Raw genomic sequence first — 26,209 nt, 5'->3', positions numbered from 1 at the left:
AGTGATTACAAGCTCAATGTTTTGAACTTTGTTCTGTTTGCATATGATTAATAGTTCAGCCTCGTCACAGTGAACCAGCAGATTACATGCACAAGCACATGAACTAGAAGAATCCTGACAGTTATGTTCAGTTGGCCTAAATTAGCAAAAGTCAATTAATATAATTGAGGTCTGCTGCTTTATTCTCACCTGTAGTATAATTGTAATGTACCTTCAAGTAACAGAAAATTAGAAACATTTCCTCCATTTATTTCATAATGTAATTGCTAGTATGTTTGTTAAATAACTGAAATAGACTCAATTATTCTATTTGAACTCCATCTGTAAGCAATGACAGGTTTTCTGAATCAGATTCATAAAGTGGCTGTGATAGCTTTTGTTAAGCCATGAAATGAGACATTCAGACAACATGAATCACTCTGCAACTTGGTAACATGAAATAATGAAGTGGTGAAATGCTCTTAGCACCCTACAAATTGATTATAATGGCAGTACATGGCCTACATTGGAAATTGCTTAATGGAATGCTTTGAGTAGGTTTAATTTGCTTGGGAAGTTGCTCAGATGTTATTGGGTTGTACTGAGAGGAAAGTTTTGGTCAAAAACTTTGAAAGAAGTTCATGAGAATCCTTATTAATCCTTGATCCTTACTGTCCTTGATGCTGTTAGTAAGGTGGTCCGGTTTGAGCTTGAAAAACACAGCCCCTGCACTGATGCAGTTCTGCAAGATTAAACCATTGGCTTGGATGAGTGACAGAAACTAAGCATTCATCACCTCTACCCTGTCATATATCACCAGGGCTTATAAAAGGTAAACCAACCAACCAAAACAGCCCTGGTTTACTATTTAACTGAAGTACTGCCTCACTGCTGTTTGCCTTCCTGTGGAATTACTGTGTACACCCAATGCAAATGCAATGCTCCTTGTGCATTCAACACGGCAAAGTGCAAGGTTTTGCATTTGGGCTGGAAGAACCCCAGGCACCCGTACAGGCTGGGAGGAGTGGTCCTTGAGAGCAGCTCGGCAGAGAAGGACGTGGGGGTCCTGATGGACGAGAGACTGAACATGAGGCAGCAGTGCGCGCTGGCAGCTCGAAAGGCAAATGGGATCCTGGGCTCCATCAGGAGAGGGGTGGTCAGCAGGGACAGGGAGGTGATCGTCCCTCTCTACTCGGCTCTTGTGAGGCCCCATCTGGAGTACTGTGTCCAGGTGTGGAGCCCTCAGTACAAGAAAGACATTGAGATTTTGGAAAGGGTCCAGAGGAGGGCGACTAAGATGATCAGGGGGCTGGAGCACCTCCCCTATGAGGACAGGCTGAGGGAGTTGGGCTTGTTCAGCCTGGAGAAGAGAAGGCTGCGGGGTGACCTCATTGCAGCCTATCAATACCTGAAGGGAACCTACACCCACGAGGGGAGTAAACTCTTCAAAAGGGCTGACAACAGCAGGACTAGGGGAAATGGATCCAAGTTGAAGGAGGGAAGATTTAGGTTGGATGTTAGGGGGAAGTTCTTTACAAGGAGAGTGGTTAGGCCCTGGAACGGGCTGCCCAGGGAGGTTGTGGATGCCCCGTCCTTGGACGTGTTCAAGGCCAGGTTGGACGGGGTCCTGGGCAACCTGATCTGAATGTGTGTGTTTGGTGGCCCTGCTAGGCAGGGGGGTTGGAACTACATGATCCTTGAGGTCCCTTCCAACCCGGGTGATTCTGTGATTCTGTGTGATTCTGTGCATCCTTGCACCAGTTTCCACCACAGGGAGAGTTCCAAAGAAAGGAAACTATCCAGTGAGTGCCTTCAGAGTGGGGAGCTGGCCTGGACTCAGTGCCTGAGGAGACAGGTTTGCCTATTGGCAAGGTATCTTCAGTAGCTAACAACATGTTTTCCTCTTTTTCAGTGAAGATGAAGAATTTGTTCTTCTGTCAGGGAGATGAGGTACAAATTGCTTTCTGTGTTTAGCCTAAGTCTTAATAGTTGTTTTGGGCGGGTTCAGGTAAACAGCTCCCATACACAGACTAAACAAAGGAGAGAACAAACAGTGCCATAGCAGCAACATGAAAGCTCCCAAAAGAGAAGTCAGTCTTTTTCAGAGAGGCTTTGATTTTATTTTGTAATGAGATCAGAACAAAAACTATCTATGTCTGCTGTTGTTGGGCAGAAAGAAAAAAAAAGAACAACTGATGAAGTGCAGAAACAAACACGAATAATTTTAGTCATGTCAGTGAAAGTATTTCTAGCAGAAAATAGTTGGCTCTATGTGATGTCTCAGGTGGCATTCTGGCTGTTTGTTCAGTACATTCACTGTCTATGGCAGTGCTTTCACCAAGCATTTCTGCAGGCAGGTATTCCACGTTTCTTCTTTCTGTGTCATGATAAATCATAAAATCATAGAATGGTTTTAGTTGGAAGGGATGTTATCTAGTTCCAGCCCCCCCTACTATAAGCAGGGACCAGGTTGCTCACAGCCCCATCCAGCCTGGCCTTGAACGCTTCCAGGGAGGGAGCATCCACAGCGTCGCTGGGCAGCCTGTTCAGTGTCTCACCACTCTCATAGTAACGAATTTCTTTCTAACATCTAGTCTAAATTTACCCTCTGACAGTTTAAAGCCATTTCACCTTGTCCTGTTGCTACCTGCCCTTACAAAAAGTCCCTCCCCAGCTTTCCTGTAGTCCCCCTCAGGAATGAGCAGGCTGCTATAAGGTATTCCTGGAGCCTTGTCTTCTGCAGGCTGAAGAGCCCGAGCTCTCTCAGTCTGTCCTCATAGGAGAGGTGCTCCAGCCCTCTGATCATCTTCATTGACCTCCTCTGGACCTGCTCCAACAACTCCACATCCTTCTTGTGTTGGGGCTCCAGAACTGGACGCAGTGCTCCAGGTGGGGTCTCAGGAGAGCAGAGCAGAGGGGCAGAATCACCTCCCTCAACCTGCTGGTCACGCTTCTCTTGATGCAACCCAGGATGCAGTTGGCCTTCTCAGCTGCAAACTCGTGCTGCCGGCTCATGTTGGCTCTTTCATCAATCGACATTCCCAAATCCTTCTCCTCAGGGCTGCTCTCAAGCCATTCTCTGTCCAACCTGTATTTGTGTGCTTGGTATTGCTCTGAGCCAGATGCAGGACCTTGCGCTTGGCCTTGTTGACCTTCACGAGGTTGGCATGGGTCCACCTCTCCAGCCTGTCCAGGTCACTCTGGATGGCTGCCCTTCCAGCATGTCAACTGCACCACTCAGCTTGGTGTCATCTGCAAGCTTGCTGAGGGTGCATTAATACTGAATATTGCAGAGTTCAGGTGGTTAGAAGTAGGAGAGCAAGAACTGCTCTACTGTTTGTTATACTTGGTCAGATTTTAATGTAATAACTTCCAGGTTTAGTGGGAAATGAAGGATTTTACCATGTATCATGCATGACTGCTGTGAATCCAGTCCCTATTGAGTATTTTTTCCTATCCATCTCATTCTACTTTTCTTTAATGTAATAAATGTTAAATAGGGGAACATGTGAAACTGTATGAAGTTGTGATGTCTTTCAGTCGTGCTTAATTCTTCTTGGGTTTCTGGCCTCATACTAGGGCTAGTCTTACTGTCCCTCAGGGATGCCCAAAAATAATGGGAGCTAGAGTGGAAGCATGTTCTCAGGGTTAATTCAGGTCATCTCTCTGGAGCCAATTCCTTATGCATATAAATATTGTTAAGTAACACAGGCATATATATTTCATTAAGTAAAAGTTGCTCACGTGTATGGGTAAAGCTGGTTGGCATTGAAGCAGTCGAAGGAAATTTATTCGGAATGAAACGTTCCATAACAATTTAAGAGGAACCACTGATCTTTCTGTAGATGCATGAGAACATCAGACATGTTCTGCCATTGTCCAAAACCCTTGGGCCAAATCCTCCATGTTAATTAAATGTATCTGGATGAAGTTATACATTCAGAGTATTGCTTTACACTACTGAGTAAGTTTTACCAATGCAGTAATTGAAATGTGCTTTGTTGCCTAGGATTTCTGCTACAAAATCCGTCCTACTGAAACCTGACCTAACACAGAGAAAAACTACCAACCCAGGTATGAACATTGATTTTTCCCTTGGATCATGAAGTGCACAAAGTCTTTTAATTCATATTTTCCAGCAGTGCTATATATTGTGAACGGCTTCAGAAGCATCCGTCTGTGCCAGGACAGAGTTCATTTTCCATCCTGTGCTCTATTAAATGTGAGAAGCACACCAGCACTAGAAATGCCTGGGTGATAAGAGGATGCACTTTTTATCTGCCTGGAGCCTGACTGACATCTCCGAACGCTGTTACATCTAAACAGCTTGAATATGTGACCTCATTCCTTAAATACCATCACTTGAACAGCTCTTGTTGCTAAAATAAAAGCACTGTTGATTCTCTGTTGAGAGAACTCCTACAGACCCTCTGACAAGCACCAACTAGACGGTACCTTTTTTCACTGTGATGCAGATGATTGCTTGGCTGTAGGATCTGCAGCGTACCTGTAGCAGCAATTACAGCAAAGGCACTGCTTGCAGTTTTGATGGCACTCGCTTGTGTTACCATCCAACTGTCACACAAATCTCTGCCACGTGGAGCAGGATTGGGAAACAGACCACAAGGAACATGAGCCTGGAAAGGTAAAGTGGCAGAATAACTTTGTTTTCTTATACTGACAAGCAGTTTGTTAATTCATAGCGTAGACCTTCACTGAGGGAAGACTGCAGTTGAGCCAGACTTTCCAGTAAGATGAGACCAGGATCAGCTTTCTCATTTTCTGCTGTCTTTTAATGCTCTGAAATAAGCTTTCTGCAATGTAGGCCCTTATCAGTGCTTTGTGAAGTATAGGCAGGATTTTAAAAACACGAGCGGTGCCCTCTAATTCAAGCACAACTCTGTGCCTCTCAGGAAACAGTGCTTGTGTGGAGGAGCCCAACTTTTGCTGGGAAGCTGAAGGATGGGCTGGATAAAAAGCTTAATTTTTTCTAATTTTTATCTATAAAAACCATTTTTGTGGAGCAGTGTGCAAACTCCCCGCAAGTTAAACCAGAGAGAAAAGAACTCTCATTTTAGTGAATATATTTGCTGTTTGAACAATCTTTTTGTTAGCCTGAGCAAGTTATTTCAAATAGTATTCCAAAACAGTATTGTGGCTACCAACTTGCATACAGCTGTGTTGCTGATGCATTTAGGACTACAGGTGTAAACTCTGTCCCTTGTTATTCTTTGTTACTATACTGAGGTAAGTGTCCCAAAGGCCAAAGGGACCAGAGGGTGGGAAGGACATTCAGGTAACTGACATGTCTTTATTGTAATCTAGACCTCTTACAAAAGCTGACTGTAACTTGCTTTAAATTGCTCAATGCAATCTAGCTGCTAGTTAGCTGAGCACATTTGGATACCTGCTGGTGAGACAACAGGGACTCAGACAAGCCTGGCTGGTACTTGGGAAGGTGAGGGAATTGCTGCATTGGAGAAGGCGCTCAGGCTGAGATTCCACAAGGCTTTAAAGGTCAAGAGGAAGCACCTTGAGGCCAATATTGAATGTGGTTGGCAACCAGGGCAACTAAGCCACTGAGGGAGTTATGTGCTTACTCTGCCTGCTGCCAACAAAACTCCTGCCAGCGTCTTTTTGTGGTAGATGAAGTCTATTAATTCTGCATGCATACACATCAGCAGAAAGGATCTAGCATTACTCTGATCTAAATGGAACAAAACGTGGATGTGAAGGACAGTCACATCCGAATGAGGCAAGGAAGTGTATTGGCAGTATTCCCAAAAACAGTGGGGAAACACTTCACTCCCGTGAAGCCGCATCATGGGCCGGACTGCAGCTAGATTCCTAGGGCTGAGAAGGAGCAGTATGAGACCTTTTACAATAGATGCAGAGTTCAAATTGTGTCTAATTTTCTCTGATCAGATTACATACATACATCTGCAGACTTCTTAACACTGCAGACAGATGACTTGGGTACACCGACAGCGCACAGAAGTGGCAGATGGAATAGAGATGATGATTTTTAATTACATCTTTTTGATTTTAGCAAATGAAAGAAAATTGAGCTTCCTGATGATTTTATTAGATCCGTAAGTGAAAAGTGTACAGATTGAAGGAAAGATGACAATCTGTAGTATTAGAAGAGAAATTAAAGGTAAAACTGTGAGAAAACCCATAAAGAACGATTTAATGAAGTGGTTAAAGCCATTGTAGAACACAAACTGTTTTTAATTGGAAACATCGGACAGTTTCATCTTTCTATCCAATGTTCAGAGGAAATGAAATACCCCGTCGTATAAAAAGCAGCTGGGACACAGGGAGAATGGCACTTCTATCAGTGCTCTGTAAGAGGTCAATGACAATTTTAATTGATGCTATTTCGGTTCGAGTGGTATGGCTGATAACTAGAATAGAAATATCCGAACTGCCTGTTCTTACAAATATGTGGACTTTATTCAGGAGGATCTTCAGCTGAGAAACAGGTACAAAAATCAGATGAAATCTGCTGATACAAGAGAATGAATGCTATTAGAGTTTGTTCTATGGGTACAACCCATTTCATCAGTTTCTGAAAAATACAGAGACTGTCAGCACTCACTTAGGCAAGTTAATAGCAAAGCCAGACAGCAGACACCTCACATCACTCTAAAACTAGCAGGCAGTTCTTAAAATAACTAAATAAATTGTAAGTCACAGTTGCTTTTAAGTTTGTTTTCATGCATTTTTAGACCTTACAGAGCCCTTTTATGGCTTGTTCTTTGTCAGCCTTGAGATCACAGCATGGTCCTACTAAATCCATTTCTTGATTTCTTTGGTGTCAGTGTTGCATACCAAAACAAATAGCAATTGGATTACTAAAGTAGTGGGAATATGTTTTCAAGTCTGAACAATAGCAGTATTCCCAGTTTGCTTTTGCTTTTTCAAATATAAAGAGTAAGAATGCTGTAGAGCATTAGAGACAATAATAGAAAACGGTGCAGCTAATTTTGGAGGTAGAGTGTTTCTGCAGTTTATTTATGAAGAGAACTATTATCAGTCATTTCAAAAAGAAAAAATCTAGCTGATGGTCTTTGCTGTGGGCTGCAAGGAAGTGTGTTTGAGCTTGTGGTGCATGGGAGTGTGAAGAGTGGGTGGGCTTTTGACTTCTCAGGCTAACCATTGGGAATCAGATGGTCCAATGCACATCCATGTTCTGATGATGTATGGTGAATTTGGTATCAGGCTTATGCTGGGACTGCTATTGTAATGCACAGAGATATCCTCTGATGCTATGCTTTTCGTGGAGCCCATGTATCCCCCAGTTAATTTTGAACTACTTAAGCCCAAGAGCTGCAGGCTGGATTCTCAGCTGCCACGAACTCCCAGCAGTGCTCTGATGTGAGAGAAGCAGCCCGGCTCCATGTGAGCTGCAGAGCTCATCCAATGACTCCGCATGGAAGGCTGATTCTAATGACAGTTCTCTTAAATACATAACACTTTTTAGCCAGGAGCTGATTCTTATCCAGGTTGGTAAAAATTAAGGATCGTTTCACTTTTTCTCAAAGTAAATACACATGTCCATGATTTCACATATTTCCAGGGTTATCTTTCAAAAACAGAGCAGTCTGCAGATGTCCCTAACTTGTAATTCTGCCACTAAGTGCTGTGGGGGTCTCAGGATGAGGCTGTGCTCCTCCACTGCACAGCTGTGTTGAAGAGCTGCTCCCTTTGGAGAAGTGTGAGGGAGCAGATTTCTGCAGGGCTGCTTCAGCTGGCGATACCAGTCTCAGACTGATGCAGCAGGGCTCCAACTCTATCCTCATTATACATCAAACCCTCGTTAGCACTGAGGATTATATTAGCATTGGTAACTTTGTGTTGGGACAAAACCAGTTTCTTCTTCAGGAGTCCTTTCTCCTGCTGCTGCTCACATTCCCACACTCTTGTCAGGTTAGCTCAGTCGTGTTTCTTCATCACATCAGCCTCTGGGTCTGGAGTGGCTGCACTGAAGTCATACTTCCTTCATCTGAAGATCTTATTGCTTGACTTAAATAGCTGCATCTCCTGAACCTCTTGTTTCCTAGTTTAAATACCTTTTGATTATTTTTTTTTCCCAGCTCTGTTGTGCTTTCTACTTTTTAGGTGGAATCTTTTTTGCTTCCATTACATTAACTTTGTGATGAAGGTTTTGTTTACTATTACAATACATTCAAATGTATTTTCAGATCATATTTGTTGGGGCATTTTTTAGCTCATTCTCAGTCTACAAGGAACTTAACCTGTGAGAGCAAAAAAGCAGAGATTCAGACTGGCTATTCACTAAACATGGCTGTTTCAGAATATTGTTTAACAGTGTAATGCCTTCTGATTTTAACAGCATTATATAATTAGAATGAGCAGAATGGAAGGTCAGGCTTTAAAGACAATCCTCATGCCACTGTAACTACTGCCACTGCATTCACCTTGATCAGACTTGATATTTTAGTCCTCCTGCCTTTAGAAACCCATCAACAACTGCATCATACTGTAATGAGGCACCAGCTGGTCTTTAGGAATTAGTTTTGAATGAGAAAAAGGAGTGGGGGACAACTTGGACTTAAATGTATATCTACAACAACAGAACTGAGTCAAACCAGAAATAAATTCAGTGTGGTAAGGTAACCTGCAGTTAGATTTTTCACTGTTTTCTGCCTCTGCTGTTGTAATAGAAAAGGGGGTTTCTTTTTTTTTTTTTTTTTCCTAACAATCTCTGCATATTGTGGCTGTGATTCCTTCCAGCCTTTGTCTCCTCATCTCTCACGTTGCTCTTTCAGAGACCTCAGGACACAGGTTCTGTTTTGTTCTGCCTTCTTTTTGTCCTCCAGCTGATGCTGACTGGCACTGCTCAGCCTGTCCTCCCCTCCAGGCAGCAAGGCACAGGGAACTCACAGTTTCTGTACACAAACTCCCACCTTCCCTACCCACCATTTCACACTCTTCCCCACCAAGCTGTCACTGACGAGCCCCCAGATGCTGAGCTGTGGCATTACACGGCTCCTTGTGAGGAAATGACCTCACTGGGGCACAGGGACAGGAACAGCCAGCCGTTCTTCGTGCTCACTGGATGAGATGGCCATTATTTTTGGAAGAGTGCTACAGGGCTTATGGTGGCGTCTGAGTTTCTGTGTAGCAGCACTGAGAGCACAAATACCCAAACTTATCTCTCGCAGGATCTTGTGGGTTTCTCATCCAAGGATTGCCAAACCCCAAACCCGCCCACAGTGTCAAATCCCATGTGATGTTGCCCCGGGTGATATGGCAACGCACACTGCATGAACGTATTCCACATGTCTGTTTGTTGCCAGTACTCAGGATTTAAAAACCAATTAGCCGTGTGCAGACACGCAGCCCGACGTGGAGCTGCATACGTGGAAACGAAATGGTTCTGTGAGTTCTGAGCACAGCGATTCTCCTGAACTTCAAGCCGTGTGGGTTCCCAGCACCTCTGCAGCCGTGCTTTCGGCTGACATGTTTGGCCTATCTGCAGAGTTGTGAGAAATCTGATTTTAAAAGAAAAACATAAACCCAGCCTGGCAGGAGGTATCTGTAATGTCTGTGTATCTTACAGGGACTGATTGGGATTGTGGGTTTCTGTGTTGTGCTCTGTAAACACGAGTTCATGTAGCCTTTGTCTTAGGTGCTTGCAGCAGAAGGGAGTGCACAGAATTGTGTGCAACTAGCTGTACTGTAATACAGAATGCCTGTATAGGCTACACGTTATGATCTACCCACATACCCAAATGTGCCATTATGGGATACTGTTCCTTGCTTGCTGAGGTTCAATTGCTTACCCTTTTTTTTTTAATCTCAATGCATGTATATATGTTTTTTGCTTGCTTGTAGATGTGGTTTGCAAATCCAAGCAAATCCCAAACATCTGCCAGAAAAATCAACTCTCCAATAAAAGCAGGTGGCGCAATGACTGCTGCTTTTCCACTGTCCTCTTTGGTTTGTTGTTGCCTCATTTTTCCAAAACACCCCCACATAACATGTCTTTCATCCACCTGTTGCATTGTGTCTTGTGAACTGTGTGTAGGAGGAGGTAATGACTTCTTAACGTGCCAGGACATTGCATAACCCAGTGAGCCTTGCTTCTTGACAGGGATGCCTAGGCGTTCTGTAACAGCAAACATGAGCCTTCTTAAACAAAATCAAACAGCCCGTCAGGTTCAAGACTGCATACTTAGCTTAGCTGGTTCACACTTGCATATGCATTTATAAATATATAATATATATCTCACACACAATTACAAGTGCATAAATCATTACAGAAAGGAATACTCACGATCTGAACTGAAAATTCCAAGCAGAGAGGTGGACAAAATCCTTAACATAGTTTGTTGAAAAATTATGTCTTTGTAGGATGTGGTTCAGTTGCCATAAAGTGATCTAGAATGTAACAAATATATTATATCATGTACTTATATGGGGGTACCTGATGTTATTAAAAAGCAGTTCAAATAGCACTTACTATTTCTGAAAACTCTGGGAGATGATCTATCCTGTACTACTTTTAGGAATAATACTGTCATTTTTATTTGGTTGCAGGTGGAAGTATGCTGTAAGAAGAAGTAAGAACTATCCAGTCCTGGGCTGTTTTGGTCTGAGGAAACTAAAGTAGATAGTTTTAGGCAGTGCCAGTGTGAGTGCTGATCTTCCTATTCTGTGCAGCAGCAGCTGGAGGTCCTGTCCATTCAGCATCCCTTTTTGTCTCCTCCCAGCTGTCTTACTTTTGATCACACAGTAGGATGCATAAATTACTTTTACAGATTCAGCATCCTGGGGTGGCCATAGAAATGGATTTTCATATAAAAAGTGCTTTAGATCATGGCAGAGAGGCTGAATCTGCAGAGGTCGTAACCGTCCTTGCAGAGAAGCCAGGACATTTTGATGGAAGTGTTACATGTCAGAAATATGAAGTGCAGATACAGCTGTGTGTCTTACGTCCTTTCTTTTTGCTATGGAAGAAAAATATGTTGCTTCAGATACAGAGTGCAGTACAACTACTGAAGATCTGTCTGAGCTTCAGGCTATAAGAAGGGCTAAACTGAGCCGGGTGAGAAGCAGTGTGACACCAGCAATAATCTTTGGGGGAAAGTGGCTAAAAGCGGGCTGAGTTTGAGGATTTCTCTTAGGAGTAAAAGGTGAGGTTGGCACTTTCACTGGGTGCTGAAAAAGTCCTCACGAGGGACATCTTGCCATCCTATCAGTTACACAAGCGTGCCAAAATAGGAGGAAATTGCCTATTTATCATGTGATATTACACAATTTAGCAGAACAGATGAATTCTTAGGTTTAACGAATAGGAACAAGCAGGCTGTTTTTTCAGGGAAAGGATTTATTGGAAATGGCAACTGATGGGCCTGTTTTCATTTAATGTTCTAACCAGGATGCTCAGAAAACATTTTTATGCTGTAGAAAATACAACATGTATGTCTTATGAACTTATTCTTTCCCGAGATTGTAGTCTAGGCACAAGAAATTGCTAACAGAGTAATGTCAAAAAGCTGTTTGCCGTCACTCAGTGAGGTTGGTTTTACAGCATACTGCTCAGCTGAAGCACGACACGATTTTATTCGTTCAGCAGCAGTCTTTGGAAACTGATTTGCCAGGTGACATTCTGGGAAAAAATTAACAAAATTAAGTACATCATTACTCTTGTGGAGAATCAAAGTTGTAAGCGAAGAGAAATGGGGAAAGAAATATGTTTCTGAGGGTAGGCAAACCTTCCATCTTAGTTCATCTATATTAGCTTCAGAAAGACTGTGCTCCACCAGAGAGACCTGTTCAGTGTTTCTGTGGCACGATGCAAAACTGACAGGAACTCCATCCAACTGATTTAGCTGGATAAATCTTTAAGACTGCTAGTTCTAAATTCTGATTTCATTTACTACACTTCAAGTGGGTAAGACTTGGATGAGAAGCAAATCTTTGACTCTCAAGTCAAACTTATTTTTCCCAATACATCCAGGTGTTTATGCTCCACGTATGGTCAGGTTATAATCATTTTCAGTCTCATACATTAAAAATGTTTAGCAGCTTGACTCCATCTGACTGAATAAAAGCAGTTAATTTGCTAACAGCCTGTACTGAAGGATTATTCCTTGAATAGGTGTTATATGGTATTCAAGTAGTGAGCTTTTAATGAAATACATTACATGTTTTGTAAGTCACAATGAGAGGACTAAACAAGCAGCTCAGAATAAGTGATGCCTCCATGGCATCCTGCCCTAGAAAACTCGATGAGCCTTGATTTTCTTTGCACAGTAAAATACGTAACCGTTCTCAAGTGCTGTTGTTCCAGATCTTTTCCTTCGCATTTACCCCTTCTCATATATCACATATACCCTTCATTACCCTCATATATCATATATTACCCCTTCACATATATCAGAACTAAATCAGTCTGCAAGATTTACCTTCCATTTTTCTCTGCCCTTGCCAAAGCAGTGGCTGCAGCTAGGTAGTCTTAGCCACAGTTCCTCTGGTGTGGCTCACTTAGAATAAATCCCTGCCTACAACAGTCAGAAACTAGTTCTAAAACCAGTAAAACTAGCAAATTCAGGTTTTTATCGCTTCAGGTCCAACAGTGCACACTGCTGTTTGCAGTTACTCTACATGCTTCTTATCTTCCTTTTTGGTTTTGCCATCTGGTAGAAGAGAAACATGCTCATAAGAGCTTCATTCTAGCTGATGGCTGTCAAACAGAACAGGCAACAACCACCTTCTCCCTACCTTGCTTTCCACAGAAGAGCTTGTCTGCTTTCTGTAAGTTACCCAGCTGCTCTTTGTCACAAAACTATCAGGACTTTAATATCCTTGAGTCTCCCACCACTGCCAAAGTTAACTGAAATCCTCTGCAGTGTTGAAAAGCTTGAGGTGGTGGCGGTGGGCTTTTTGTTTTGTGTGAGAAAAGGTGAGGGAGATGGAGAGCACTGGGCTGCAACCAGCTCAGTGTGCTTCTGAGAAAGCAGGGTAGCCGTCTTGAAATTTTTTTAGCTGTCCTATCTTTATCTGACCCAGATAAAAGGAAGAGCTCCCTAAACACTGCTGGGACAAAATGCAGCAGTCGCAGGGTCGTTGTTGTCTTCCAAAGGTGCTGTGCTGTCTTTGAAAGTCAAAGTGCACGGAGACCCCAAAGCACCACTGCAACTCGTGTGAAGATTCCAGTCTGATACAAGCAGTTACAGTGCACGAGTGACTGAGCAAAGTGTGACAAGATGGCATGCTGGGACCTTTCAAATCTGAGGCATTTGATATCACTACTGTTGCTTCCAGTGCAAGCTTTCCCTGTGTACTTAAGGTTTAAAGTTAAGGTAGCAATGCCAGTAATCTGCTCTAAAGCTACACTTGTAGCTGTGAAAGCATTCTGCCTGTGCTCTAATTCATTATGTAGTGAGCACGTTCTCCTTTTCTCATTCCCTGGGAATTGGACATCACAATATGTCAACCCAAAAGACCTGAAACGTACTGGACCTTCTTTTTCCCATTGCATCCCCAGGCATAGAGGGAACAAACGCTGCTGGTTCATTACTTTAATTACAATATGTGGGATGTTTTACAGAGAACAAAGTCATATTAAAACCCTGAGAAAACAAAAACAAAACAAAAAAAAAAACCACCCTTGGTATTGCAGCTGAAACATTTGAATGTAGACATGTGCATGAGTCCAAATCTAATGAGTGATGCTGCGATCTAAACTTGATGTTGATTCTATGCATTCAAGCTTAAAAGTAGGAGGGGGGGTCATGCATTTTAAAAAGCAATTACAATACTACCTTGATCTGCATTAACAGTGAATGAATGTTTGTGTCCAGGTCCAACGAAGCTGGTGGTCCTCGTGTTCCTCAGGAGTGTAAACCATTGTGGCTAAAATGGTAAGTGAATTATTCTACTTCTTATACAAGTGAAGGACTGAAGAGTAGCAATACACTAAATAACACTACAGTATAAATAACACTAAAGTGAGGAATTGTTTGTATCATTTGATCATTCTGATTCTCTAAGGAATTCTCTAAGCATTCTAAGATCAGTCTCAGAAAACTTCACAATTCTGTACGTTGAAACTTTCTGCAGAGACCTGGTGAATGTTGAAAGTGGGACTGAAATCATTCAGCATACATCATTCCACCACATTTCCCTGGATTTGTTTTTCTAATACTCCATTAATAAGATGTGAATATATATTTTCATTGATTCCATTTTCTTTCTAATGTATCATTTCATTATAACAATGAAAAGTTTTTAGTTCTTATTTTCATTTAAGGACTGTTTTGATTCGTTGCAGCACGTTCCCTTGAAGTGTCCTCCCACTGGACAGAGAGGGTAGGACTTCAAAGGAGATATTTATTTTAAATCCACACTACCTGCTTGTTGGGAACCTGTTAGTCAGACAGGTTAAGTAGCCTTACCCGAGGTCAGTTTTTAGATGGGAGCTTACCCAGGCACTTGGAAGTGCAACGGATTTGAGGTTTTTGTACACAAGTCCTGTCTGTCTTCTATATAAACGATGCCTTCTTTGGGTATGGAAAGATCCCACTGCTTAGGGCCCCACAGCATCAGTGAGACATAAAACTGGCATTTTAAATGTGTGTCATCTTTGGTTTGTTTCCAAGGGGAAGAGTGGTCAGACCAAAATCCAATTAAAACTGAATTCCTGGGCAGTTTTAGTGAGGTGAATTCTTCAGATTGCAGCCTCATTTGCTAGAGCACGTTGCGTGTTATCACTGATTTGGTTCAGCTCATATTCGTGTGTGTTTTAATGATGAGCAAGTATATACCTGTTCTCTGTTACAAAGTTATTTGTGATGTTATGCATGTGCTTTAGGTGTTTGAATGGAAGCTTAACCAAGTTGCAGCCTAGGAAGAAATTAGCTGGATGTGGGAATTCAAAGCTGCAGCTGATGGTAATTTGCCCTCACAACAGCTGATGTAATTTGGAGCTGTCCTTAAACCAGCCCCATCCCTGCAGATGCTGTGGCACAGCATCCTGCTGGCTGGCTGAAGGAAGTTTTAAACACTGTTTTATGACAGATCTGAATCAGGGTGCTGCATATCAGCATGGTTATTGGGATGCTTACTATAAAAAAACGTTGGTTTGATTTTTCAAGATGATACTGGAGGGGGAAAAAATAGAAAAATTGGCTCAGCTGAAGTCGGTCCACACAAACTCATGGGACGTTAGAAACAGGTCCAGAACAGGAAGTGCCTGGATCACAAAAGAATATAAAAGGTTTAAAAAGTGACTGGCAAGAAAATGTTAATTGTTGCAGAGGACAAAGGAGAGAGGTCCTGGAGAAGATTCTATAAAGCAAACCTGTCCCAGTTACCGTTAAAAGATGGTAATCTCTCTGTAACGCTGTTTTAGCACTTCTTTTCCTCCATGTTCTGCATTTGTATTATCAAATTAAGGAGTGATTTTCTTACCTCACCACAGGGCCTGAACAGAAGTACAGTGGGCATTCAAACCAAGAGAAACCTGCTAGGTAACCATGCCCAATGCCCGCCATGCTGTAGCAATGGCTTAATCTGAAAGCAAAGGCAGAGTTTTATCCTTACAGAGACCAACCATGATGCTTGAAATCTGGGGGTTGCGTTTTAGCCTAATGAGGGACGGAAATCCAACTATCCCTGCAATTCTAACTCCATGTTTTTTAATTGCTAGCTGAGACTAAATGCTATTCCTGTTTGAACCCACTACGATTTGTTCCATCGCAGTGATGTTCCCAGTCTATGATATGCTGTGATATCTTCTGAGTAAGATTAAGCAGGTCACAGTGGACAGAGAAAATGCAGCTAGTACATACAACCATTATCAGTGCTATTGCAGAAATTCAGAAGCAGAATAACTGCTTCTCTTTAATGTACTGAATGGTTTTCTTCCTAAGTTTGCGATACAAAATCATCTCATGAAAACTAAGTCTGTAAATTAACTTACTGAATATCTGCAAAGTACGCCTACTTGCTGACAATCTTCATACAAGAATAACAAAATATTCTTCTAAGAGCTAAACCAAAGCGTGTTTTGCAGTGTATGTCCAAAACTGGAGAGCTGTGTTTTCCTCTCCCTTGTTAATTGACTTGCTCGGGGTATCTGGAACTCCCTTCCTGTTTCCCTCCAAGACCTTTAGTCACTTCCTTTCTCTAAATAAAAATCCCTTTCGTTTCTCTTTAACTGATGATGGATTCACTTTGAAGCATACTGATAACATCATCTGAATTCTACATAGATTTTCCTTTTCGTAGACGACCAAAAATGACTCTGCCTGAAGATGCTCAAGTTGGTTTCACTACTGTGCCTGTACTCAGAACTCTACAAAGTATTAAAAATAGCTATAGGTAAGGGAATCATGTCATAAATCCCAAACCACGTTAACTGCTGGCACAGTGAGAAAGAATTGCTGCTAATGGAGCTGCAGCACTGCTTCTGGGCTGTGGTCCTCCATGTTGGGACACAGCACTTCCAGCAGAGCAAGACTCTGGTTGGGGGATAACAGAATTATGGGTGAACCACAGTCCTCCAAAGAACATAAGGGTTGGCTAAGATCATCTAGTCTAACCACCAACCCAGCACCACCACGCCACTAATCCAAATGTGACTGCCAAAAGGGCTGGCTTGGAAACGTACGTGAATTGTTTGTCAACAAGAAAATCTTAAGAGAGAGAAAAAATAATGAAGAGAACAGAGTCTAAAGACTTTACAGGTCTTCAGCTAAGTTCGCATTCACTGCTGGAGGATTTTGTATCCCCGTAGGATAACAGTTGTCTTTGTGAAAATACTTTCTGTGGTCCTTCTAGGCGTGCCTGCAAGAGGAAGGGAATGCCCGTGTCCTCCGGCCGCTTGCGCGAGCCTCCTCCAGCACAACCCGAGGCCGGGCCAGGTGCAGGCTGCCCGGAGGAGGCGGGGGAAGGCGGCAGTGCGGGGGGCGAGGCATCGCCTCACGGCCCAGGCCCGCATCACAGCCTGCAGCAGGCCTGGCTCGGGCACAAAAACCGGCCGAGCCGCGCGGTTCGGGTAGCAACGGGACCGCCGGGCCCGTCTGCGTGGCTGCTGCAGCGTCACGGGGGATGAACAAGTTGGTGCGCTCCCAAAATGTCTCCTCCCTGGATGGACGCCGTGATTCCAGCAGGCTTTATTGCTCCCTAGCCACGCCAGGCTCTTCGCGCGCCGTTCCGACTGCCATCTCGTGCCCCGCCCCCACCTCCTCGAAGGCAGGGGCTGACCGCCGCCGCCCGCGCTCCCTAGGGGGATGCTTCCGCCCGCGGACCGCCGCAGCGCCGTAAGGAGCGGCCCCTCCGCACTGCGGAGCTCCGCATCACGCCCGGCGGGTAAGAAAGCACGTCACAGCCACCAGAGCCCGGCGTCCGCTGCCCGCCGCGAGCTCCGTGCCGCGCCCCGCGCCTCACCACGGCCCATCGGGGCAGCGCGGATTCCGGACCGCACCCCGCGCAGAACTTCACCCGACTTCGCCATCCCGCCCCGCCTTCACGCTGCATATTCATGAGGCGGCCGCACCTGATTGGCGGAACCGCGCCCCCGCTGCGTCCCATTGGCCCGCGCGGCCGCCGTTCACCGGGCCCCGCCTCCTTCCCCCGGCCGTGACTCACCAGGGCGTGGAACCGGTCCCGCAGCGCAGCCCGCGCCCTCCCCCCGCAGCCGGCAGAGGCGCAGCCCCGGCGCCGCGCTCATTGTTCCGCCCGCTCCAGGCACCATGGACGAGCTGGACCAGTCGCCCCTGGTCTCCTCCTCCTCCGCTGGGCCCCCGCGGCCGCAGCAGCCCCAGTTTAACTACCAGTTCGTGCTGGACGACGAGAAGGAGGAGGACGAGGAGGAGGAAGAAGAAGAAGAAGACGAGGACTTCGACGAGCAGCTGGAGGTGATGGAGAGGAAGCCCGTGGCGGCCCCTCAAGAGCGGCCCTCGCCGCCTCAGGACCTCGGCAGCCCCGCCGAGCCGCCCCGCCCCGCCGCGCCCGAGCCCGCGCCCGAGCCGCCGCAGCCCGCGCGTTGCCCGCCGCAGCCCGCCGTCTCCTCCTCCTCGTCCGCCGCCAGCACGCCATCCCCCGGCCCCGAGCGGCCCCAGCAGGAGCCTCGCAGAAGAGGGTCCTCCTCCGGCTCGGCGGGTGAGTGCCTCTCTGCGCCTTTGTCTGCCGCCGCACCGCGCCCTCCTCCGCAGCTTTTGCGGGAAAACGCCTTTCCCCCTTCCCCTTTTTAATTCTTTTTATTATTGTTATTTTTGATTTTTTTATACTCGCGAACGAGTCGCTTTCCGCTCCCCTCTTTCTTATACTGCTGGCGGAGGGAGGGGCGGCGGCCGCCTCGCACATGGCCGCCCGGGGGCGAACCCGCCGCCGCCTGGCAACGGCCGCGCTGCGGGGCGGGAGCGGGGCCGGGGAGCGGGGCGGGCGGCGGCGGCGGCGCGGCGGGCGCTGACGTTACTCACGGGGAGGGAGGGAGGGGCCGCGCTGCGGGGGGGGCGGGCGGCGGCCTCCGGAACAATAAACGTTGGCAAACCGAGGGCCTCGCGTCGCGATGCTGCCTAGTGCCTCGCGTGCGCGATGGCATCTGCAGGAGTCGCATAGCCGCCGGTGAACGCGGCGTTCGAGAGCGACTGCCCCAAATCCGCGTTCAACCGGAGCGATAACGTACGAGAGGTTTAACGCGCGTTCTGTTGGCACCCGTGACAGGGCTTTGTGGTTCTTGCCTTCCGTGAGGCCCCTCTGACTGAGCCGCGTGTGCGGCGGTGCGCTGGGGAGATGCGCATGGCTGCTGTGGGGCCGCAGGTAAGGACAAAAGCACGGGTTGGGTCAGAGCAGGAGTGCGAGCTGTGCAAACTCCAGTGCTGCACCCAGTGCTGGGCCCTCACTGCAGGAAAGACACCGAGGGCTGCAGCGTGTCCAGAGAAGGGCAGTGGAGCTGTGAGGGGTCTGGAGCACAAGTGTGATGGGGAGTGGCTGAGGAACCGGGGCTGTTTGGTCTGGTGAAGAGGAGGCTCAGGGCAGACCTATGGCTCTGCAACCACCTGAAAGGAGGCTGTGTGAGGCGGGGTCGGCCTCTGCTCACAGGGAACGGCCATAGGACGAGAGGGGATGGCCTCACGTTGTGCCAGGGGAGGTTCGGGTTGGCTGCTAGGAACAATTCCTTCTCCAGAAGTGATTCTGCACTGACACAGCTGCCCAGGGAGCGGTGGGGTCACCTGGAGTGTCCCAGAATCATGGGATGTGGCACTGAGGGACGTGGGCAGCGGGCACAGTGGGCTGTGCTGTGCTTGGACTGGATGATCTTGGTGCTCATTTCCAACCTTAAGGAGTCAATCAAACCATAGAATAGCCAGTTGGAAGAGACCCGTGAAGTTCATCAAGTCCAACTTCATGTTGTTCCTTGGAAAACAGGGATAAAAGTGTCATTTCTGGGGCTGCTTTAGCATTTTTACTCCTTGACCCCAGAAGGACAAGGAGCGTGTTCATACCTGAAGTGTTTCTCCTTTGTTAAAGCAGAGGAGAGAGAACCCCGTGAGAGCTGGGTGCTGTAGCTGAGAAGTGGTGCCAGACTTATTTTACGAGACCTACTTGTGGGGGAACAGGATCTATCACTGATGATGAGCTCAGTTTCTGAAGCAAGGACTGGCATCCTTAGCAGGCCTGCTTTCCAGAGGCAAAGTGTGACAGTTAAAGTACTCATCTAATGATGAGTTGGAACACAGGTTATGTTTTAAGCACTGGAATCCAGATGTGAGCACATCATTTTGATAAAAGCACTGTGGCCATGTTATGTGAGTGCTTTGGTCCTCTCGAGTGTGGGAGTGCTTTGTTTCAGCAATAGCCACCCGACATAAAACCAAAAACCACCTGCTGTCTGAATGGATATCAACTCTTGATGATTTAACTTCAAATAAGTTCGCTCCCAGTCTTGCTGTGAAGCTGGCAAAATCAAATGATGCCTGCAGCTGGTGGCAGGGTGCCTGTGGAATGATAGCCACAGCCCGTGATGGCCGCCGCTCTTCTGGAAGGTTATGGCTTCATTCCCTGTCAGCTCTGCTTAAGGTTTAAGTGAAAGATTGTGGTTCATAATCGATAATTTAGAAAGACTCAATTCTCTTCGTATTTAACATCTAAGGCTTTGATCAGTGATGGTTTGAGATGAATAGCTTTGAAGTCTTATTTGGAAGGAGTAGTGCCTATGGTAAGTGTGTGAAGAATAGTAGGGTTTCCTCTATCACCAGCAACTGGGCTCTGGTGCTGCTTTTTGTCAGTAAAACAATGGAGAAAAATGCAGACAACTTCTTGGCCCAGTAAAAGGTATTATTTATATCTGGAGGAGCTTTAAAAAGCAAAGCTTTGTAATTAGTATCAGTTACATGCTTAGAAGTATTCCGTACCATTCTTGCAAGAGGTTGTGACATAATTATATGTAATGCAAGTCGCTGGCAAGGCTCTCCCTTCCTAAGAGCGAATATAAATATTTGTAGAAGAAGAAAACAAGAAAAAGGGCTCCAGTAAAACTTAAGCTGCCTTGGATACCTTTTTTTTTTTTTCCTTTTTCTTCTCCTGTTCACTGTTATGCGAGTAGCAAAAACTACTGTTCTTAAATTTTTCAAGAAGTAATCTTGATTTCTTAAATTTACATACAGTGGGGGGGGAGACGAGAGAGGGGGGAAGAAAAAAGGCAAACGTTAGGTGGTCATCCCTGGTAACACTGATGTGTTGTGGTTTTGTTTTTCAGTTTCTTTTTTCCCCCCTCTCCTAGCTGTTCCAGTTAAGAGTAACCGGTAAATTATGACAAGGAGATGCCACCTTTCATCTTCACAGCCCTAGATGGTATCAGCACAGGCTGCTGCTTGTAACTGCAGGCTGTATATTGCCTTGCTGGAAGGCAGAGCTGCAGTACAACGTTTAACCCTACACTTAATGGGAAACCCTTGTGCTGTCCAAGCAGCTGGTCACGTGGAATGGCAGGCCAGTAGCCTGAGTGAGCAATAGATGACAGCTCCTTGTGGCTCAGCAGCCTGCAATCCAGCCATGGTTCAGTGCGCGTGCAAATGTTCTGAAGTGCCAGTTTATTAGTCTTGTTTTTAATTAATTTTGTAGGGCTTGCTTTTAATTCATAGGCGTTCAGGAGAGTTTTCATACAAGCTCTGCCCGTATGCAGGGCTGTGTCAGGTGGAGGTCAGCAGGGATGCTGTCTGTAGCCTCCAGCTAGCAGCAGTGCACACACTGTTCTGTGTTAGTGCTCACCCTCACCAACCTGAGCCTAGCTGCAGCAGAAGGCAGTTAAATGTAGTGGGTTGCACCTGCTTCTACTGGCTGTGTACATTTTATCCTGCAGCAGAAATATTCTGGAGTCTGTGGCTTGCATTCTGTACCTGTTGTAAAGCAGCATATGCTTTTTGTGTTGTTTTTTTTCTGTGTCGATGACTTTTTCTGGTATGCTGTTGTGAACGCATAGGATCATGCAGAGGAGCTGTTTGGGTTTTATGGAGAGAATGCAGCATGACATGGAAAAAACGCAGCTGTCCTTGAATGCTGCCACGAGTGACTTTCACTGCATCCTTCAGTTATTAAAATCCATTCCTGCTGATCTTCGGTGTTTCGTTGGAGGATGGGGCCCTGTCCTTTCCACCCTCCCAAACAGCAGTAGAACTATAATGGAGGTGGCCATAACCTGTGTAAATTAAAGGTAGAATGTGGCTTTCTCCTGTTACTCAATCTGTTGTAGAGGCATATAGAGGAGAGTAGCCAACAATTCGCCTGGTGCAGTAAAGCTCGTGTTTTCATTTTTGTATTTCACCTTCCCCATCTAAGTGAGTTCAGTGGGGGATCTCACTGTGCTAGGCACTGTGCCATGCACAGTGGGACCTGCTCCTGTGGTTCAGCTGCTGCAAGAGATTCTGAAGCCAAAAACAGCCATCTCCCCTGTTAACCAGAAGTGTATGCAGGGATGCGCTTGTCAAGTCTGGTAGTATGTTTGCTTGTTGTGTGTATCCTTTGATTTGCTTTCTAGAATAAAACCACACAGCTTCCAGCTGCCACATAGTGATGTAGATCTTGGGAAAGTTCTTGTCTACAAAGGGGCAGCTCTCATCCACACTTCTGTGTCACTGCTGGTGAGCACTGAACCTCTTCCTTATCACCTGGATAGCCACTAATGCCAGCCCTTCTTCAAAGGAGTCAGGGCAACATCCAAGCCTCCTGGTCAATTCTCTTATTGTTCTCTTACTGGCAGGTAGAAAATTGTTAGGGAAGCGTCAAGGCCTGCAACGATTGTTCTGCTGGGTTAGGAGTGAGTGGTAGCTGGAGCATAAAGGTCAGGAGATTCCAACTTTGCAGCTCCCAGGGACAGAAATATCCCATGGCTGTTGGCAATTGGTGTGGTGAGAAGACAGCCAAGTTCATAAAGTAGAGCTGTTCCTGGAGCAACACGATGCATTGTGTTATTTCAGTAATTTGCTGTATGTTTTTCTAATATAACTTTCTGGTTGATTTTCTGCAAGGAGGCTGCTTTGCCTTTTCCTTCTTCCAGTGCTGAGGATGGGAAAGATGTTGATTTTGGAGAGCACTCGAGCTTGGAGCCTGGCTACTTAGCAGCATCCATACAGTCTTTGTTCTTGTAGTTTTTCCTTACTGCTGGAATTCTGTGGAGGTATTGCTGCTTGCCACTGGATTTGGGCAAGAGCTGTAGGTTTGTGTCTTTCAAAGGCTGTTTGGCCCAATAGTTTGATGATTTCATCAGCTTAATCTGACTGCTGTCTGCTGAGAAGGCATTAGAGTAGCTGAGGGCTGTTGGCTTATGGCTTGAGGCGTGTCTTAGTATGCTTATCTTTTTTTTTTCTGTTTAAAGAGTATTTTGAATGAAAGTGATGAAAGTGGCCTTTTTTTTTTTCTTTGAGCTTGCATATTGCTGTGGTAGCTATGTAAGTGATACAAAATGAGAAAAGTTTCAGTCTGAAAATGCTTTTCAGGTTCTAGATGCTTTGTAAGCAAGGAACTCTTTCTTGGCATGTTGCTGGCTAGAAAATATAAAGCAATATGTGTAACTTGCAGGTAAATTGTCCCCAGGAATTCAGAAATGTTCATGCATGAAGTAAGAATGAGCTGCATTAGGAATGAAAGAAAAGCCATTGTTAAGTAAAAAAAAAAACAACACTCCTGCTTAAGGTAAGAACTGCAGCTCAGAATGGTGAAATATTTTCATATTTATTTTTCATATCTGGTTTTATGGGCTAAGATAGAAATGGCTCTTCACACTTTAAAATGCTACGTAAGGTTTTCTACTTTTGAGACTGCTTTTAGGGCAGTGTGGTACAGGTAGTGTGAGACTGCTGGAACTGCAGCTTTGTGACATGTCTGGAGCTACTACAATAGTGATAAAGTAATGAGCTGATTAATATTCATAAAGTCTGAGAAAAGCAAATTATCTCAGTGGAATGTTTTTATCCTTCAAGTGGAAGTAATCAATCTGCTGCTAACTGGATGTGTCAAAATGAGAAGATTTCGGTTAGAGGTGTTTCTGAATGACTGCTCTTCTCCATGGCGTTGCCTCAGTTGCTTTGCAGTGTATAAACAAGGCATGTTAGTACCATTCTGACCTTCTGTATTTTTGCTGGAAGGCTTGCTTTGTGTCTTAGGAATGTACTGTAAAATAAACTTTCACTTGCAGCTTTTTAATGAATGGGAGCAATCATGTCATCAACTTCATCAGCTGGGAAGAATATGTTAATTAAGAAGTTTTTAAATGAGACACCAGACTGAGATAAATATGAACTTTCCTATTTCCAGTTAAAAATGCTCTTGGCCTATCGGGTGCTGCTGTTCTGGTGTCAAAGTCCTACAGCTTATCCATCGTGAGTATTTTACGACTGTTTTGGTTGAACTCTGCTGCAGCCCCTCTCCCACAGAAGGCAGAAGTCTGGAGTGTCTGTCCTCCTTTGTGGGTGATAAGGAAATGAATGGCAAGTAAAACAGATAGTAGAGCTTGTGTGAAGCCTTTGGCAGGTGGGGTGTAGATGGAGCAGGGAAGGGAAAGGAACTGAGATCCAGGGAAAGGAGAACAAAGTATGTGGTATTGTTGGAAGAAAGGCCATTTCTTGGTCTTCGGCCTAGCCTTCAAGCACCCATGCCTTCAGCTCCAGAAATGCTGTTCAAAGGGAGTTCTGAACCCAAGTGCTGTGTAACAGATCTCATTGTTGGATGAGAAAATCATCATCCTGTGTATGCAGGTTGTCAAAGTGGCTTAAAAGTGAGCAGTTAAAACCTGCAGTGAGCACAGATTATTGCACGCCAGGCAGTGCAGTGCTGCTTAATGTTAGAGCATAGCATACGTGTGAAGGTCTGATGCTGCTTTATCCATTTCATTAAAAGCTATTCTTCTGTGATGTTAATGGCTCTGGAGAATCCTCAGAATATCGTGTTCTTTTTCCCTCCTGTGAGATGAAGGTATCTTATGCACCAATTTGTTTTTATTTTACAGACTGTAAGTTGTTACGCCAGTGGCTTATCACACAAGGTAATGTGTTCAGAACGAGTGCTGGAAGAAATGGGTAACATCTCTTCCCTGTTAATTTAGCTAATAATATATTCTGCAATGATGAAATAGCTAATCTAAATATTGTTTAATTTTAATTTAAATCTTAATCATGGAGCAAGCAGGGAAAAATTCCATCTGTTCAAATCAGTGAAAGGGACTCTTACGATTGGTATGATCTCTGAAATCAAATTGGGTAATGTCTGCATAATGATAGGGTTTGCATGGCTCTTTAGACCTCCTGCTTTTGAATGAGCTTGGGTGTAATTATTATATTTTTCTGTTTTGTGGTACTGCCAGAACCCAAATTTGTTTGGTATTTCAATGTATGATTAAAGAGTCTGGATCTTAAGAAAGAGTTATTTTGGTTAAATTATGTTGAGCTGTGATTTTTTTTCTGTTGTTGCTGTTGTTAGAAGTATAGCCAGAGCAAGTATCTATGAATCTGTGTGAGGCTGGGCATGTAGTGGGTTAGATTGCTGCTTCTTAATTGTGTTACAGTAAATTAAATCCTTAAATGTTGGGTCTCTGAATGTCCAACTGGATCGTGTCCATAGCATTATTGATGGAAACATTTGATGCAGGACTGAGATGAGGTTGGTAGCTGTATCACAGTATTCAGTGGCCTTTGAAAAAGAGCACAGAACAAAACCAAAAACCCAAGTACCGCTCTCCAAATGGCCCCTCGTTTTAACAGGGTGAGATCTACAGTACAGCCAGAGTTAACACCTTCAGGGTGTGCTTGGGAGCTGAGCGCTGTGGGGAACTGCATGAGCTTTCTTCCTTTGTAGCTGAACAGAAGATGAGATGGCATACCTTACCCTGCCACTGTAGGCTGGGCAGTGCTGCATTCCTGAGCAATTCACCTCACATGCCACTCTTCCAGAAGAGGAAAGGATGTCATTACTGGGCCGTGAAAACATGATATTTGAGGGGAGAAAAAAATGCTTCAACCACTTTGGTTATAGATTTCTGCTTAAACAGTAAGACGACACTTGCTTCTGGCTAGAGACTTGTTTCCATAAGATAGAATAGCTGAAGATAGGCAGAGATTCAAAGTCCTTGCTTTGAACTCATTTTCTTCACCTATTTCAAATAACATAAGATTAGGAATCTCCCTCGTGCTGTAGTGCCACTTGTGCAGGTGGTGCATGATGCCTGCTGGCAGTAACTGAAGAGCTGAGGACCTCTGTTGCCTTTGGTAAGGATGAGTTCTTAGGTCCTTCCATCGTTTTATCCCATCAAGATGAGTAAAACAGAGCTCCTGTTTTCATTTGAACCTTCATCAGTCTCTGTCTTGTGTATGGCTTGTATCCCTCCTGGACTTTTAAGTACATTGCAGTCTGAATTTACTAAACTCGAGACTTCTCTTTATAGACTAAACAGCCCAGTGAGAAGGTCTAGCTGCTTGCTGCCACTCTGCAGCTGGAGCTAATGATGTGAATATGCTGTTAGTAGTTGAATCTTCATCTTTAGTTGCTTAAATATTTGGTGGAAAATGCTGTGTTTATAGCAATTGCATCATAACAAGGAGAACAGCTGAAGCGGAGTTGGTGCAGGCAGCTGCTTTTCTCAGCAGATTCTTCTGCAGTTGTGTGCCCTTGCTATCTAGCATTGGCTAATTCCCTGGTACAGTCCCTGCCAAAGCTAAGCTGTTCATCAGGAGGAAGTTGACTGTGTTTACATGTAAGG

The 26,209-nt window shown here is 44.9% G+C and overlaps 1 protein-coding gene and 1 long non-coding RNA gene across 5 annotated transcripts in view; both read left to right on the top strand.

Annotated features, from left to right (window-relative positions):
• The first annotated feature begins 1,661 nt into the window (after positions 1-1,661).
• Positions 1,662-16,150, top strand: LOC122156624. 2 transcript variants are annotated; one of them, XR_006167571.1, is made up of 4 exons: positions 1,662-1,929; positions 3,989-4,053; positions 4,455-4,624; positions 13,818-16,150. It is a non-coding gene; the product is annotated as an uncharacterized LOC122156624 (long non-coding RNA). The 2 variants fall into 2 exon arrangements; XR_006167570.1 differs by lacking the exon at positions 1,662-1,929 and having other exon boundaries at positions 2,921-4,053.
• A 1,510-nt stretch (positions 16,151-17,660) lies between these two features.
• RTN4 (reticulon 4) overlaps positions 17,661-26,209 on the top strand; it is a 38,100-nt gene continuing 29,551 nt past the window's right edge. The window contains exons 1-2 of one of the 3 annotated variants that reach the window (XM_042811493.1): positions 17,661-18,120; positions 24,464-24,499. In XM_042811493.1, the coding sequence (XP_042667427.1) occupies positions 17,712-18,120; positions 24,464-24,499 (445 nt within the window). In that variant the 5' untranslated portion in view covers positions 17,661-17,711. The remainder of the gene's footprint in view (positions 18,121-24,463; positions 24,500-26,209) is intronic. The other 2 variants (XM_042811476.1, XM_042811484.1) reach the window with 2 other exon arrangements.

The sequence above is a fragment of the Centrocercus urophasianus genome, unplaced genomic scaffold (genome assembly GCF_019232065.1).
Source record: "Centrocercus urophasianus isolate 14NV4802_14NV808 unplaced genomic scaffold, USGS_Curo_1.0 seq_10, whole genome shotgun sequence".
In the NCBI taxonomy this organism is placed as follows: domain Eukaryota; kingdom Metazoa; phylum Chordata; class Aves; order Galliformes; family Phasianidae; genus Centrocercus; species Centrocercus urophasianus.
The sequence above is the reverse complement of the archived record's forward strand: the minus strand, read 5'-3'. Positions and strand labels throughout refer to the sequence as shown.